This window comes from Armigeres subalbatus, chromosome 1 (genome assembly GCF_024139115.2).
Source record: "Armigeres subalbatus isolate Guangzhou_Male chromosome 1, GZ_Asu_2, whole genome shotgun sequence".
In the NCBI taxonomy this organism is placed as follows: domain Eukaryota; kingdom Metazoa; phylum Arthropoda; class Insecta; order Diptera; family Culicidae; genus Armigeres; species Armigeres subalbatus.
The window spans coordinates 3,050,867-3,069,566 of NC_085139.1; the positions used below are offsets into that span (position 1 = coordinate 3,050,867).

Below are 18,700 nucleotides of genomic sequence, written 5' to 3' on the forward strand. Positions count from 1 at the left end.
GTCCTGGTGTTAGGTGGGACGCTAAACAGCCCTGACACGACGGCCCTCCGACGAGACAGGAGGTTTGCGCAGGCCCAATAAGCCGCCTGTAAAACCAATAATTACGAACAATATAAGAGATAATGCGACTCGATATAATCGGCAAAGTCCTAGGCGACGAATAAAGGATCACGATTGGAAGCTTGGAACATGGAACTGCAAGTCGCTAGGTTTCGCAGGTTGCGACAGGATGATCTACGATGAATTACATCCCCGCAACTTCGACGTCGTGGCGCTGCAGGAGATTTGCTGGACAGGACAGAAAGTGTGGAAAAGCGGGCATCGAGCGGCTACCTTCTACCAAAGCTGTGGCACCACCAACGAGCTGGGAACCGGCTTCACAGTGCTGGGTAAGATGCGCCAACGCGTGATTGGGTGGCAGCCAATCAACGCAAGGATGTGCAAGCTGAGGATTAAAGGCCGTTTCTTCAACTATAGCATCATCAACGTGCACTGCCCACACCAAGGGAGACCCGACGACGAGAAAGAAGCGTTCTACGCACAGCTGGAGCAGACATACGATGGATGCCCACTGCGGGACGTCAAAATCGTCATCGGCGACATGAACGTACAGGTAGGAAGGGAGAAAATGTATAGACCGGTCATCGGACCGGATAGTCTGCACACCGTATCGAATGACAACGGCCAACGATGCATAAACTTCGCAGCCTCCCGCGGAATGGTAGTCCGAAGCACCTTCTTTCCCCGCAAAAATATCCACAAGGCCACATGGAGATCACCTAACCAAGAAACGGTTCGGTGTACAACACACGTCGAAGTCGGACGCCGCGGCTACAAGACCGTAGACTAGCCCAAGGATACGCGCAGCAGCAGGAAGTGGCACTCCCAACGGAAGAGTAGCTAGGCGCATCGTCTTCTGAAGATGGCTGGAGAGATATTCGGTCCGCCATTGGTAGCACCGCAACCGCTGCACTTTGCACGGTACCGCCGGATCAGATAAACGACTGGTATGACGGCGAATGTGAGCAGTTAGTAGAAGAGAAGAATGCAGCATGGGCGAGATTGCTGCAACACCGCACGAGGGCAAACGAGGCACGATATAAACAGGCGCGGAACAGACAAAACTCGATTTTCCGGAGGAAAAAGCGTCAGCAGGAAGATCGAGACCGTGAAGAGACGGAGCAACTGTACCGCGCTAATAACACACGTAAGTTCTATGAGAAGTTGAACCGTTCACGTAAGGGCCACGTGCCACAGCCTGATATGTGTAAGGACATAAACGGGAACCTTCTTACGAACGAGCGTGAGGTGATCCAAAAGTGGCGGCAGCACTACGAAGAGCACCTGAATGGCGATGTGGCAGACGAAGATGGCGGTATGGTGATGGACCTGGGGGAACGCGCGCAGGACATAATTCTACCGGCTCCGGATCTCTAGGAAATCCAGGAGGAGATTGGCCGGCTGAAGAACAACAAAGCCCCTGGGGTTGACCAACTACCAGGAGAGCTATTTAAACACGGTGGTGAGGCACTGGCTAGAGCGCTGCACTGGGTCATTACCAAGATTTGGGAGGAGGAAGTTTTGCCGCAGGAGTGGATGGAAGGTGTCGTGTGTCCCATCTACAAAAAGGGCGATAAGCTGGATTGTAGCAACTACCGCGCAATCACATTGCTGAACGCCGCCTACAAGGTACTATCCCAAATTTTATGCCGTCGACTAGCACCAATTGCACGAGAGTTCGTGGGGCAGTACCAGGCGGGTTTTATGGGCGAACGCTCCACCACGGACCAGGTGTTCGCCATTCGCCAAGTACTGCAGAAATGCCGCGAATACAACGTGCCCACACATCATCTATTCATCGACTTCAAAGCCGCGTATGATACAATCGATCGGGACCAGCTATGGCAGCTAATGCACGAACACGGATTTCCGGATAAACTGACACGGTTGATCAAAGCGACGATGGATCGGGTGATGTGCGTAGTTCGAGTTTCAGGGGCATTCTCGAGTCCCTTCGAAACCCGCAGAGGGTTACGGCAAGGTGATGGTCTTTCGTGTCTGCTATTCAACATCGCTTTGGAAGGGGTAATACGAAGAGCAGGGATTAACACGAGTGGTACAATTTTCAATAAGTTCGTCCAGCTATTTGGCTTCGCCGACGACATAGATATTATGGCACGTAACTTTGAGACGATGGAGGAAGCCTACATCAGACTGAAGGGAAGCCAAGCGGATCGGACTAGTCATTAATACGTCGAAGACAAAGTATATGATAGGAAGAGGTTCAAGAGATGACAATGTGAGCCACCCACCGCGAGTTGGCATCGGTGGTGACGAAATCGAGGTGGTAGAAGAATTTGTGTCACTGATGACTGCCGAAAATGATACCAGCAGAGAAGTTCGGAGACGCATAGTGGCTGGAAATTGTACATACTTTGGACTCCGCAAGACGCTCCGATCGAATAGAGTTCGCCGCCGTACCAAACTGACAATCTACAAAACGCTCATTAGACCGGTAGTCCTCTACGGACACGAGACCTGGACGATGCTCGTGGAGGACCAACGCGCACTTGGAGTTTTCGAAAGGAAAGTGCTGCGTACCATCTATGGTGGGGTGCAGATGGCGGACGGTACGTGGAGGAGGCGAATGAACCACGAGTTGCATCAGCTGTTGGGAGATCGTTCATACCGCGAAAATCGGACGACTGCGGTGGGCCGGGCACGTAGCCAGAATGTCGGACATTAACCCGGTGAAAATGGTTCTCGACAACGATCCGACACGCACAAGAAGGCGAGGTGCGCAGCGGGCAAGGTGGATCGATCAGGTGGAAGATGACTTGCGGACCCTTCGTAGGCTGCGTGGTTGGCGACGTGTAGCCATGGACCGAGCCGAATGGAGAAGACTCTTATATACCGCACAGGCCACTTCGGCCTTAGTCTGAATAAATGAATGAAATGTGTTCGTGCACGTTTCCACTTTTTACAAGACATAACTTACATTGTGTTTGATAGTATTGACACAGGATGAACCAATAACTTAGGCAAACAAAGTAATTCAAGGAACGCATACTTCATACCTTCTGACCATAAAAATAAGAATGACATCGTACAGATCAATCTATATGATTAGGAATGAGATAATGGGAGATAGTATCTATTAGAGTTGTGAATGTAATATCTTTTGAGCCAGTTCAACAGTGTCTTAATTTACGACATGATCCTTGTACGGCTGGAAAACTGCTTCAAAAGTTATTAACTTGCCATTTTTTATAAATCGGGGATTGAACACTTCCTAATACTTGATAAAAAAACTTCCGGCTCAGTTTCTACGATGAAGCATTGGGCAACATGTTCCATGTGAGTCGGATAAACTGCTTCGGTCGATTTTGAGCGCGTACAATGACAATAATAAACGCATAAATAGCATAAAAACTGGCTAAGTAATTTGACTCTGTCAAGAAAATGACAAAAATGAATTTAAACTATTACGATGTTAGTTAGCATGAGACTTATGACTATTTATGAACGTAAATCCCTCTGATTCAGTCTTCTTGGACGACATGTTTCGTGTACGGCTGGCAAACTGCTTCGAATGGAATTATGCTTCCGTATCATCAAAGGCCTGGGGCAGAGGTTTCTACTCTATTCAGAGTCCCGCCTGTAAACCTCCATAAAAAAAATAAGCTATTAAGAAAATTATTTTGAGGTTTTTAGTGGAATGTCTTCACTTGTCGTTAGACGAGTTTGTACAATCCCATTTAATTCCACCACTTAATTGTACCTGGACAGATTCGACCTAAACAGTATGGTCGAAATACGTATCTGTCAAGGTACAATTAAGTGGTGGAATTAAATGGGATTGTACAAACTCGTCTAACGACAACTGAATAAGCTAGTTTTTCAATCGAAGCCTAGATATAGCCTATAGTCTTTCATATTTGTTGGGTAGTTATTTCTTCTAAATTTTCATCCAGTATTAAAAATTGAGTAATATTCTATCAATTGAATATTCATAACACAATACTGCGCTTGGAATGTGTAATTGTCACTTCATCTTTGGGCCACTAGAGATCAATTAATTGTAAATTCCTAGAGACGAGAACACTACATCAACAAAACCGGGAATTCAAAGCACAAACACCATGACACCTGGTTTTAGTATAGATGTGTTAAATAGATTATAAAAACCGGCTTGTCGTGCCTCTCACCAACAGCGAACAACAACTCGCCGTGCCTTATAAATATAAATACACATCGTCAAAGGCAGAACATGATGTCATACCTTTCTTTTCTACCACTATGCTCAAGTATGTAGATGAAGCTAAACGAGCGTCCGATGAAATTTCAAGTTCATCGTGCAAGCAATCTGTTTTTAGATGACTCGTTCTTTCGCTTGTTTCAGGCGCACTGAAGAAATCATAAGACAAGTCATAAATTATATCCTAGTGGTCAGTAAGTGGTGGCACTAACAGCATGACATAAGCCAACAACTTGTTGAAAATAAAATTACATCTCCTTTAATGGCGAGTGAGAGTCGCACAATTCCGCATTGTCTCAGGTGAACCCGGGACCGTCTGTCGCCGATACCGTGGACGACGACCTTCGGAAACTGCATTGAATCACGCACCGCACATGGCCGCGTGCACAGAACTACTCACCGCAAATATTTGCCACTGTCGACGCGGGATGAAATTCGATACGCTCTACGGTCAGATAGCCATATCGTGCAGCACCGAGAGACCAATAGCTTAATCATGGGAACGGAAAACAGATAGTGCAGACAATTTCCGTGGAGTACCAGCATTGTTATGACGCCATCGTGGCCATATTGCCTCATATCGACGACGACGCGGTGGTTTATATTCAAATTACAGCAACAACAACAGAGACGGTAGTAAGTTCACTATGGATACCGACCGGGTGGTGCTGTGGTGTCTATCGAATTGATGTACGTAATTACGTTCATTGCGAGGCGCGATCCCCTCGTTAGTAGTCTTGGTCTATGAGCCGCCGGTTGGTCGAGGCACCCCACATGAATAGTAAGATTTTTCCACGACGATTACATTGCGCTGGAAAGCGAATACTTGCTTGGAAATGAAGCGAGCCGGATAGTACGGGATGTGGCGCAGGTGCTTCGGACACCCTTCCCTCTGCTCATTGGTTTGATCTTTAGCTGGCTGTCTTGGCATTGATTGGTGACAACAAGTGTGGCTGCTGTAAGCCATTCGCAAGCTAATGAGCTGAGGCGTGAGTGTTTGTATTGGAAAATAGAACTGTATTCTAATTTGATGGGTAATACGAGGTTTCGAGTCATGTTATGAGGGCTAGCATTAATCGATCTGTCACTAATGATGGCTTGCTCAACACAACATAACACAAGTTCACAATTACGATCATGTATTGAAGTTTAGTGTTCTCTCTGTGAGAACTTATAGCCATAAGACCTGAACCACAGAATCTAGCATATATCTCCAATGGCATTACGGTTTCATATTGACTCCATAGAAATTTTGTAGAGCAAGTCATCGTTACAATTTAATATGCAGTATGCCCTTTCCGTTTAATAAAAGTTTAAAGAACAAAGTTGAAACATTCCACTCCTATTGATGGACTTATAGCGAAAGATTGGTTTGCTAGTAGATGATTGTACACTCCTGCCAAAAATCCTAATTAGTTATCCACTTTCAAAGTTACTTCTAAAAAATCTCATGAAGGTATTGGTTTGTTTTATCCTGCATTCGATGTACATATTCAATATTCATATGTTAAGTTTCAAATCATGTTTTTTTGTTTGTTGAAAATTTGTTGTTTCCGATGTATCGCAAATTGAAAGTGATATTGAAATTCGAGTTTTGGACACATCTGTAAGAAGGGCATCGAGATGAACAATTTGACCAAACAATTCGCTATCCACCCCGCAAAAAAAAAAAAATAATGGTCAACAGGCTTGGGGAATACTACCTACACGTTCGCTAACCTGTCGGAAAAAGGAAGAAAATTATGATTAAGTGACGGAATTTGGACCAGAAAGTAATCAGTTTTATAAGACGAAGCAATTGTATGCCGATTTGTGTCTAGCAGAAAAAGGCTTGGATAAATGTTGGAATAGTGCAAAATTTATTGAATATAATAATATTTTTTCATAAAACTAAACAAACAGAATTAACATATATTGCTAGGTAATTTTGAATAAATTTTTAAAATTCATTCAATTTGTTTCGAAAAAAAAATTGGGGTTGTATACAAGACACGACCGCTCGACGTAAACTACGTAAAACCAAATATAGTACACTGAACCAATGACTCCGGAACCATCATCCCACTAACAATACTACCCAGCTTTAGCAGCATCTCCCACTCTGTGAGAGAGTAGGGACCTCACTGTCTAGCAGCTGGGCCACCCCATTTATACACCCCAGTTCAATAATTGATAATACCCTAAAAGTAGGCAATTACCAAGGATTGGAACGCTCTGTATAGAGGATGCATGATGCATGAAAAAACTAAAATTTTCAATAGTTTAGCGTTGATAATCAAAAGTTTCAATACTACTGGCAAATTGGTGGAGAGTTTGCGAATCGATTGATATATAAATCTTTAAAATCCATTGAAAGATAAAGGACCTATTAATGTTACAAATCTTACATGATTTCGTGACGGTCCCCAATTTTGAAATTTTCATTTTACACCCTGTATCCGAGTCATTCCCTTAGACATAGTTTACGTCAAAATAATGTGGATAACTTATTTTCGATACAGTCCTTATATGGTAATCGTTATTCATACATGTTGTCACTCGATTTATCGACGTTCGAGGAACATATGAATTGTTTCTTATACAAAGTTACCACCTGAAATCGGAAAACCTATCTTCAAGTGTTTTTTAATTAGTGCACATATATGTTTCCGTTACGAAGTCCCAATGACAGTATACATACGATGTGGGAGAACCGGGTGCACGGCTTATGACTTGCTCTCGGTGCCATCTTTGTGTCGCCTCTACTGTTGCCAGGCTTGTGAAAGTCGTTTACGTGGGAGAGCAGTGCAACTGTTGGCTGATCCAGTGATTCACCTCTGCGATTGCGGTTTAGTGGTTTTGCTCATCAAAGATGGAGTCCGGTGTCTGTACGGTGCGACTGATGCATATGTTGCATCGTATGCTTAAATTTGTATAGGGGAAGAGGTTCGGTTGTGGACACCGTTCGATTCTAGGCACCCCTTCTGACAACCGTCATTTGTTTGCTATAGTAACATTATGTTTTGTGCTCAATATCAAACTATGTAGACATATCTACTTTGAACTAAGAGCAAATCAATTATGTTTAATAGAAAAACAACCCAATTTAAAAAAAAAAATCTTAGTGTCATACATTGTCATACTTTAAATAAAAAAGTGAGTGATATTGAATTAACCCTTAAAGGCGCAAGGCGATTTTTCTAGAAATCGTCGAAAGTATTTTTAGCGTAAACTACCATTAAAATTATTACCATTAAACGTTTTTTCGGTTTGTTGTTTTAAAACAACATTGCGCATTTAAGGGTTAAATCTATTTTAAGGTCAATAACGTTATTGAGTAGATATCATAGAAATAAGATCAAGTCTCCCCAATTTTGGAGATTGCATGCGCTATCGAATTCCATAGCAAAAATCGTTCATGATTACGCACAGCAAGTCGGAAAATCTGCGTAATTTGCAGAATTTTTTTTTTAAGTTCAGGAAACATTGTCCTCATTATAAGCCGGAGGTCGAGCGTTCAACCCCAGGCTCGTTGTACATGAATCTTCATAATTTTTGTTTCTTTTTCTTACCCAAACGTTCCGTACTGTTGTTCCTGTCGCACTAAAAATTCCAAAAACTTCCGTGGCACCTATGACAAATCGTAGAGTTCTGTGCATCTTTCTTAAGTAGGTGTTAAGTAGGCATGAGACGGAATCTGAAACTGGCACCTGAAGTGAAGATTGAAATATTATCCACCACGTAACAGAACAAACGTATCAACTGGATTTTTGTGAGCGCTTTCCGATTTATCTCTATTGCTTCTCTTACATTTATGTACTAAGAAAGTGATCAACAGCTTTCATGGAAGCTGAAGGGGAACTTTATCTATGAAAACTGTTGCTTTCAAGTACTGTTAGAACTGCTGTCATATAAAATAAAACGTTGGCACGGATATTAATTTTGATAAAGTTTTATCACCTCAGTTCTTGACATTACTTAGTAATTCCTCAGTAGCTTGGCAGACCCTTCAACATATGCGGCTAAGTATTCATTTGGAGCTTCAACAGATATAAACTTCGACATGGTTCAGAGAACTTTTCACTCATATAACTTGAATCTGGTCACCGGTGCAATGTTTTCCAATGAGCACTTTGTATCATGCAATTTCATTTAAACTTGGCAAGTCCAACACCTGAGTGTTATTTTTAACAGTTCCGCAATGTGATACTCTTTTAATTCTTTAAATCGTGAGTTCAATCGAATTGGCTGAATGGATCCAGTAGAATTATGAAAGTTTGGTTGGTGGTCCTGCACATCTCATGCAGAACAAATAACCCCCAACCCGTTTATGTCTGTCACAGGTTACCGTTGTCGTCGTTATCAAACACCATATCATTTGCAGAGACGTGTGAGAGGTTTATTGAGGTTATTCCTGCGAAGTTTTTTATCGGTTTTCTTCGTAGTCCCATCATTTTTTAGCTTTACGAGATTTTATTCGACTACTGCATTTGACAGAAGTCGCCAGTGTGAGGTAGTTTCATGGATTAGGGGATTACAATTAGAACGCTAATATTTTTCGATTCACTTTGAATACGAATACTATAAATTGTAGTTAATGTTAATGATTGTATTACAAAGAAAAAAAATCAAAAAATGTTTTCAATAAGTTGTGTTTGACCGGGATAATGGAGGTAACGATTCCAGACACGAAAAATTTAGAGCTGTTGTAAGTAAAAATGGTATAATTTTATCGTCTTATGGGTATTGTCGCATATTGTCCTCTGGGTGTGTGGGACAAAGCTACTACACTCAGACTGAATAGCTATACGTTGTAGCAATCATCAGCTGGTAAACAAACACACTCCGATACTGTGGGCCAAAACAGGAAGCACGTATTTGAGTCACTTAAAAGTATCTTTTTTCGACCTTTCGAGTCACTAAAGTCACTTTTTCTCGGAAAAAGTCACTATTTTCAAACTATTGACTAGATATCGTCAAGAGCATCGTCGCGGATTGAAAAAAAAAATGATGAAAAAATTCTATATTCGGATGAAATGACGGATTTAGAAAAAATGACCACTTAGGGCAAATTTCTTCACCCCCGCTTAACTCTTAAGCAGTGCTTACCCATACGCTTAAACCTAATTTAAGCACTAAGCGGAGGAGATGAAATCGGCCCTTAGTACTTTTCGGCCCGAAAGCTAGTGACTTCAAATTCGCTCTGAGCCTCGGTGTTGTTATTAGATTTTTAACAGCGATTGGTTGAAGGGGTTTCTCGTCACAGTGATGCAATATATTTAAAAGGCTAATAGCAGATCTTGCTCATTAGGAAACCCTTTCTCTACATCTTATCAATTAAACTGTTGAATTTCATCGATTGATCTTTTCAAAAAAAAATCTGATTTTTTCATCTCAATCCTACATAATATATGTATATTTCCTGTTGTTTCGGGGAAATCATTAGTGAGCGATGGCTTGATCTAATACTCACTACTGCATATATATTTTGAAAGATAAGAATATTTTTTTGAATCAAAATGGAAATTTTGAAAAATTTTAATCATTACTTGATACTGCAAAGCACATTTATCATGTAAGGGATCCCTCATAGAAAGATTTATTTCATATTTTTCGTAAAGAGCAAAATGACTGATCTCTCGACATCTGCTCCGATAAATACTTAAAAATTTTCCAAAACATATTCTGATGACAATTTAGACATTCGAGACTGCATAAACTTTGGATATTCCATCAAGAAAAATCGTGATATTTTTTTTTATGTTTATTATTTTGAGTTTGACTCATCGATTGGTAGCTCAAACTTCTTGTTTAGGCTTTTCAAAATTCTGAACAAATTCTTTAGGTTTCGAAATGATTCTTGGATTTCAGATTTATAAACTTTGTAAGTCAATCTAAATTGTAATCTATTACATCTTATTTAAATAAATTTCTATTATAGAAAAGTGCCATTTTCACACACAAGCGAAGAATGTTTTAATAGCATTATTGCACCTTATTTTGTATGACTCGTCTAGAAATTGTGTTTTTCCAGTGGTGAGGAAAATGCAAAAATAAATATTAAAAAGAATAAAATAAAACAAACTTATCAGATTCCATTTGTCATAGAAAGAAACTACATATTCCATTTTATTCCATCACTTTGTAAACATCTTTAGTGTCTCATACTTGACACGACTTGAGAGACTAAAGACGTCCATACCGTCATTGCTGTTGAGGTTGAAATACGTATACTTGTAAAGAATGTAAAGTAATGGAATTAAATAATTCATTACAAGTGAAGACATTTCACTAAATAAGCACACAATGGTTCTCCCAACAGCTGATGCAACTCGTGGTTCATTCGCCTCCTCCACGTACCGTCCGCCATCTGCACCCCACCATAGATGGTACGCAGCACTTTCCTTTCGAAAACTCCAAGTGCGCGTTGGTCCTCCACGAGCATCGTCCAGCTCTCGTGTCCGTAGAGGACTACCGGTCTAATGAGCATTTTGTAGATTGTCACTTTGGTACGGCGGCGATCTCTATTCGATCAGAGCGTCTTGCGGAGTCCAAAGTACGTACGATTTCCAGCCACTATGCGTCTCCGAATTTCTCTGCTGGTTACATTTTCGGCAGTCACCAGTGAGCCCAAGTACACAAATTCTTCTACCACCTCGATTTCGTCACCACCGATGCAAACTCGCGGTGGGTGGCTCACATTGTCGTCTCTTGAACCTCTTCCTATCATGTACTTTGTCTTCGACGTGTTGATGACTATTCCGATCCGCTTAGCTTCACTCTTCAGTCTGATGTAGGCTTCCTCCATGTTCTCAAAGTTACGTGCCATACTATCTAAGTTGTCGGAGAAGCCAAATAGCTGGACGGACTTATAGAAAGTTGTACCACTCGTGTTAATCCCTGCTCTTCGTATTACCCCTTCCAAAGCGATGTTGAATAGCAAACACGAAAGACCATCACCTTGCCGTAACCCTCTGCGGGTTTCGAAGGGACTCGAGAATGCCCCTGAAACTGGAACTACGCACATCACCCGATCCATCGTCGCTTTGATCAACCGTGTCAGTTTATCCGGAAAACCGTATTCATGCCTTAGCTGCCATAGCTGGCATATTAATTTCATATGAAAGTCAATTTTTGTCACTGCAAATGAAATTCAAAGTCAATATTTGGTCACTTTTTCTGCAGTTGAAAGTCACTAGTGGGTCCCTTTTTTCGCCAGTGTCACTAGAGTCACTATTTTAAGCGGCATTGGCCGCTACCAGCCCTGATCGCATTACCGCTAGGGTAACTTAATGGCGGTAGCATTAAGTTTACCGTAGCATAGTGGTAGAGCACCCGTCTAGCGTACTGGGAGGTGTGGGTTCGATTCCCACCGGTAGGCAGTGGATATTTTTTGCATATTTCATAAACAATCTCCTCCTCAAAACACATGTTTTCGGTTCTCAGTATGGTTTTCCACATAGTAAAAAGTAAGCCGAAGGTCGATAACCTAAACTTTTTCTAGTTTCTTACAAACTTAAATTTGGCAAAAAAATATAAATATTTTTGCAATTCCTGATCATAATACCTGGTTTACAGTTGGGTTTACAGATAAAACGACCTACTTTTCCATACCAATGACATGACTCAAATGGGTTGCATAATATCCATTATAGCACTCATTTGGGTGCTATAATGAAAAATCAGCATGAGAACAATAGTTACATGACCGCATGGTGACTTAGGTGACAATGGGGCACGATAACATGGAATCTGTTTGTTTTCTGCAGCAACATGATTTTTTGGCAAGATTGATCATGTGAATTAAATGAAATTGTATCAACGTACAACTCGTGCTGAAAAAATCATATTTTTGCAACTAGTTGCACAAACTACTATTTCCGGATGCTTAAAAATTATAAATCTCACGTCCCATGAAATAAGCTTTACTTTGCCATAGAAAATGATATCTCAATTAGTGATCATCGCATACCATAATTCTGTTATTTTCTGGCATGCATTTGTGATAAATTTTCGTGGTTTTTACAATATTTCAAACAGTTTTAAAAAATTAGTTTGTAAGCAAATAAAGTTTTGCTCTCTGATTAATAAAGTTGGTCGGAAATGTCCATTGGAGGGTTTGGCGTTGCCAACGGTGAGGGACCTTGAAATAAGTGTGACAATTAATCCATATACAAATTTTAGATGCTTCATACAAGGGGCGTCTCGTGGACTTTTGCTACACATGTTCTACCATGCTGATAAAAAATTATTCATCAAGCTGAGTGGTTTCGAATGAAAGTTGTACATTTAATTTAATATTACAACCTTTTCTTGTACCACTATATGTACAATATTAGAAAAAAAAAATAAATAGAAAGGATTTACAAAACAATAAATAGCATATTAATCTCTTTTGTTACAAAAATGTTTAAAATTTAGATGTACTTGAAATTCTAAACTCTCGCAAATCGTCTGAAATCTAACTTGATAACAGTTGGCAATAACTGGAAATTGCTCAGAATAGAGATCTTTCAAATCGGCTCATTCCACCATTCAGGGTACACGGGTCCCATCGCCGCTAATATTTAAACCCTCACATATTTTGTTGCTATGAAAGAAATGTTATTAACCATTATTAGTATAATAATAATAGTATATAATTATACAATTATTGAGTTCAATCAAAGTTAATTGCCTATTTCCGGGGATTAAAACACCCGACTTGGACATTCATTTACAATTTTGTGAAAAATCATATGTGAATAGTCTAGCGTACTGAACGTACATATTCACATATGAGTTTTCACAACATTGTAAATTATACAATTATTGTTTGATGCGACCCCAGATTGTGACGACCAATGAGTCACATTTAGAAGTTGAAATGTGTTCCAGTTATTTAATTCTTCAAATTTAGTGAAATGAAAACTATACATTTTTCTCTATGTTGATTGATTTTGAGTATTCGTAAAAAAGCATTATTTAATGTCTCTTTTGAAAACGCAAACATTAGTTTAATATTGTTCTTGATGCATTGCATATTCATCAGGAGAAAAAAAAAACAAACTGTTTCCAATCATCGAAGTATGAACGAAAGCGTGCGCGGTGCGCCTTTCGGCAAAGCACAGCCCGACACTACGATCGAGTCTAACCGAAGGTGCATCGCGTCGTTGATTGTTCTCGCAGCGCGTCGAACGGGTTTGACTCCTGCTGCGCGCATAGCAGAACTTGCATCTTGCATGCGAAAGAGGATGATATGAGGAAACGGAGAAAGCTGGCAACCCTCACGCTGGTTCTCTGCGCGCGGAGAACGAGTGAGCATGCCAAGAAGGAAATTATTTCAAAACATCTGTCATGGCACAAAACTTTAAATTTGACTTCTGGCAGCGCTGCTGTTGGTTCTTCATTATGGATCGTACGACAGGCAAAAGCTTTCTATGTGATGGGGTGTGGTGTGTCGGGGAAACACACATTTAGCTGCAATTTGACTGTACGCCAAGCATGTGGCGTTAACTTGATCTGCCTACGAAATATTTTGTTTCTTTAGATGTTTAGATGTTAAAATCATTGGAAATACTACGCGAAACTTTGTTTAAAAAATTTACTGAGTAAATTATTTGCCCTAATAATTAATTGCCAAGACATTAATTTCCTACTTCTGACCTAAAAATGGTTACCTGTTCCATGAACAGGTAGAACGTATGGACGAGTTGCCTCTGCTTCATACAAAAAGTGCGACATACATGTGAGGGCAGCTAAAAATGGCTTGTTTTCTGCATTACGTAATGAATCTTTTTCTATTCACCATTGAATTGAAACATTTCTTCATAGAAATCGTCCATAAATGACGTCGTTAAAAAAAAGGAAAATAAATTTTCGGATGTTGATAATCTATAAGGTGTCTCATACAAAACATGACAGTTAGTTATATTTTAAAAAGGTGTCCATACTGCATGACAACAAATTCGTCTACGATAAAGATGATGTTCTGGGTGGAACGGTTTGCAGCGATACAGATTCTGTAGTTGATGACCAATGAGTTTTTCCGTATTGCCCCCACGACTATAGGGTCAGAAATTGTTGGTAAGGTGCAGTGCGAGAGAGCACGCCATTCCTGGCAAGTATCATGATTCATGATTATAAATTATATTATTGGGAAGCCAGTAATACATCATCGAACCAGATACGTTGCGTGAGACGATTATTCGACACGACAGTTAATAAACATTATGTAGACGGAATACGAGGCTATGGTGAAAAATCCATCATGAAAATTGGTTGAACTATCGTAAGAAAGGGTTTGCTTACAATTACTCGGGTGGGTTAGTGGAACAGATACAGTGGTTGGTTTCCTACCCGCCGCTGCCATATCCAGGCGCTAACGTATATGTAAAAATAGCCAGCATGAGTTAACCACCTGAAGTTTGTATGGCGAAAGACATCTAACGATGGTTTTCTCAACAGTAGGAACTTTTCACGCAAATCTATTTGGTACCAGTTATGCAGGAAGGTGTACCAAATATATTTTCGATTAAAATGCTTATTTTCGAGATATTAAACTTTAGATGACTTTCGCCATACTGATTTCCGAAAGTTAACTCCTAGTGTGCCGCTGTAAGCACGCTCAAAGCAGGCGATTCATTCTCGCTTCCAGTTCCTGGTCAAAAGCTTAAAATTAAGATAAAAAGTTTCAGTAGTTTAATACCCAATATATTAGATATAGCTAACCGTCAAAATGAACTTTCAGATCCATCACTATCATTAATACGGTGGTGGCTTGATATCATAGTTTATTAGAAACCTTGCAAATAATATTTAGATGTGCGAATAATAAGCAAGCTGCAAGGCGGCAATGTCCCAGTTTAGGGAAGCGTTGTCAGTAAAAAAAATAGTTCACCTAAGCAGTGCTTGATGTTATCTTATCATCATGCTTAATAAATTACAAGTGCGGATGAGAACAAATTGTCTCATAAAATATGTGGATGACCACTTGAAGTACAAATAGGGTACCTTAGTTTAACACGTTCTTGCTATCGTCCCATGGGACATGCTCTTCTTATTTAAAAATGCTCACTTAAATGTTATAGCAAAAAACTCAGACAAAAGTGAATCCTTGTATGGCTTCTCTTTGCAATTGTATTATACCTGATCGTAGACTACCATTTCCGGTCCATTCCCCTATTCCCGACTCGACCAAAACAGAAGTTGAAAGCAGAGACGATGACAACAAGTTTTCAACCTACACAGTTGGACACTAGTGGTGAAGTTGTGATAGGGAGTAGGACTATTCCGGCAGCATGCACTTTGTTATACGGTACTTGAATTTCACGATTAAATCAGCTGCATCGTTAATATTCGGAAGAGTACGAAGCCATACAATGAGTTTTGGCAAAAACAAAACTAGCCTATTGCTTAGAGTTCATGTATTCTTGAAATAGGAATTACTGCCGAGAATTCATAACTATACCCTTTTCATTTTAACGAGTTTTGCTGCTCAGAAACGCACCTTTCGGTGTCGCAGTGTCATACTGTTTCATATTTCTGGAGCTACTTGGCGCATATTTAATTTCACCGGATATTGTTCTTTGGATCTTGTCGTTCTGCTAGCATTGATGAATATATTTGTTTAAGCTTTTTTCCTAGCTATACCGATAGGTTGCAATATCACTTCACCGAGTGCGTGATGTGTGAATACATCATGTATGTTTTTTAATGCTTTTTGTGTTTTCTAAACGAAAGAAAAACATTTTTACCGTTAGGTGGATTATTCTGATTTTTCATGTTCATTTAGGATTCGTTGCTAGCTTCCAGCTTTATTGTTATTTCCTGTTTTGTTTTTCATTCTCAACTATTATTCTGTTTTTTTTCTATATCCATCAGTATGATCATCTAATAATTTACTTTGGCTCTATATCGAACTTTTATGCTCACCATTCCACAATCTCCCGTTGATTTCATTTTTATATTTACGTCTTTCTATTTTCTTGTTCATTTCCAGTACTGGATTGTTTAAAAAAAAGCAGTGCACTTACAGACCTCGGGAGATTTGATTTGATTCCATGACAACGGAACCCACTCCGGGGCATCGGATTCATCATAGACATCAACGCTATTTACTGGAATCACCGCAGTGCCGAAACCGAAATTAACCGCAACCAATCAGGCGGAGAGCGTTTCAATGATCTTCTTCGTGTGCCACGACTGCCCCGAGTGTGCAGAGTGTAGTTAATTGAAGCCCCCAGGCAGAGAAGGCTAACACCCTTCCGGGCGTCCAGAAATGGTCAAGCAGTGAGCCTCTCGCGCAGTGAAAACTCCGAACGAAACAGGGGAAGATAGTACAGTAAAACAGATAAATCTTAGATCATCACGCAGCATCTGACCCATCATCCCAACCGCAACGAAGACCGCGCGCAATTTAGATGAAGAGTTATAACTAACGTTCGAGAACGAACGAAATATCCGAGTGGAATTCAGTGTTATTGTGTGTGCAAGTGAGAAAGAATAATAGTGAAAAAGAGAAAAGCTTAGAGCTCTGAGGAAAACGAACAACGCTGGACCAGGAGTAGCAACAATGTTGAAATTTATACGTGGAAAAGGCCAACAACCTTCGGCCGAACGGCAGAAGCTGCAGAAGGAACTATTTGCATTCCGGAGGGTAAGTGGTTCACGCTGCGCTAAGCATTTAGCTTTTTTTTCGATCTCGCATTAAACACTGTTTTAAAACTTTGGGTATTGTTGTGGCAGTACTATATTGATTAATGGTGCTATTTGAGGCCTGAGGGTATAAGAATACGTTCAGTGATATGTAAAGGGGCAATGCATGGGCGGAATGGGGCATTTACTTAGGCATAATTTCCTTCATCCAGATGAAAAAATATTACTTTAAAGCAGAGGCGTCGCGTGGTCAATTCTTAAACCTGTGCACCGAGCGGTTTCGGTTTTCGGTTTTCAGTTGTTTGATATAGCTGTCAATGTATCAGCATTAAAATTACGAGTAAGCACGTCCCGGTGATACTTTTTTTTAATTATATTTGTTGTAGAAAAAAAGTTAAGCTTTCAATAATGTAAATTATGACGAGTTGATAATTGTTCGTGCTTCCCGTATCAAAGTTAAATATTTTGAGAAAAAAACCTGACCTGAAAAAGGGACCTGAAATGACACATCCAATATGAACGATCTATCTTCAACCGTGTTTCCCATATGTTTCGTCTATCTGCTTCTAAGATACATCTAATTTATCGAATTAAGCTCAAACTAAACTTAAAGTGAAAGTGGGTTTAATAGAAAAACAAACTAATCTGGGGAATCATAATGCTTTTCAATATGACATATAAGACAGCTATTCAATGAAACTATCTTTTAATTCTAATTTAAGTTATTTCGTAGAATGAGACAAGTCTTAAATTAATGAATAAAATTGGCGATAAAATTGAAATATATTAAGAATGATTAGACAGGTAATACACATTTGTTATTAGCATGTAATACATATCAGAAAAATGGGGTCTCTACAATGAAGCTTGTACAGATATGTTCCGTTTTTATCAACACGGTCCGTGAGTTTTAGTTGATAAAATCGGAACAGTGACAAAATCGGAATAAGCCTTTTGCCATACTGATTTGAGAAAGTTAACTCCTAGTGTGCCGCTGTAAACACGTTCAAAGCAGGCGATTTATCTATGTCTTATGATCACATAAATATTTTTAGGCATATATCTCAGCTTAGGACAATTTTTTTGTAGACATATTTCTAGATCCATTCGAGGATATGTACTCCAGAATAGTTTGGACGGCCTAGAACTTTCGAAAAAGTATTTCAACGATTTTTCAGTTATATCAGAACGCTACATAACAATGTAATCCTTCGTCCTGAAGTAATAAAGGGCAAACAAACCCGCATCTTATTACTTTTATTTCGACGAGGGGAAGTCGGTGAAAAGAATCCTCTCTTGTTAGTTACGGTCTTATTACTGTGCTTGAAATATTATAAATACAACATTTAACCAAAAACTATCCCAAGTTAGTTTATTTCAAAGGCTAAATTTCTAAAAAAAAGAATGATTGAATTTTCTTGTTGATAAAAACGGAATAAATTTGTTGACGAAATCGGAACGTGATAAAATCGGAACGTGATAAAATCATAACATGTCTGTAATCTGAACGTTACTCAATTATTAATTATTCTATTTTAGTTTATTTCTTAGATGAATCTTTTTTTCCGAAGGGCTGTTTTCATACCACGTGGACAGATGTCGAACATTTTTAGATGTGTACTTCCCTCCATCAGCGTACACATCTGATCATGCAATTTTTCATTAATTTGTGTTAACCATGGACATTTTTCCTACCCCTCTACCCGCTAAGTTGTCCACATGGTATACGAATAGCTTTTGGATATTGGATTTGACGAAAAAAAATCATCATAAGCCATAATCCCAATCAATATGAAATATTAAAACGCTTGTGATCCAATGTGCTTA

General features: G+C 39.7%; 1 protein-coding gene across 4 annotated transcripts in view; it reads left to right on the forward strand.

Moving 5' to 3' along the window:
- Nucleotides 1-18,700, forward strand: part of LOC134219643 (lethal(2) giant larvae protein) — an 84,536-nt gene that overhangs the window by 23,205 nt on the left and 42,631 nt on the right. For 2 of the 4 annotated variants that reach the window (XM_062698449.1, XM_062698455.1), the window contains one exon: nt 16,218-16,874. In XM_062698449.1, the coding sequence (XP_062554433.1) occupies nt 16,791-16,874 (84 nt within the window). In that variant the 5' untranslated portion in view covers nt 16,218-16,790. The remainder of the gene's footprint in view (nt 1-16,217; nt 16,875-18,700) is intronic. The other 2 variants (XM_062698461.1, XM_062698469.1) reach the window with 2 other exon arrangements.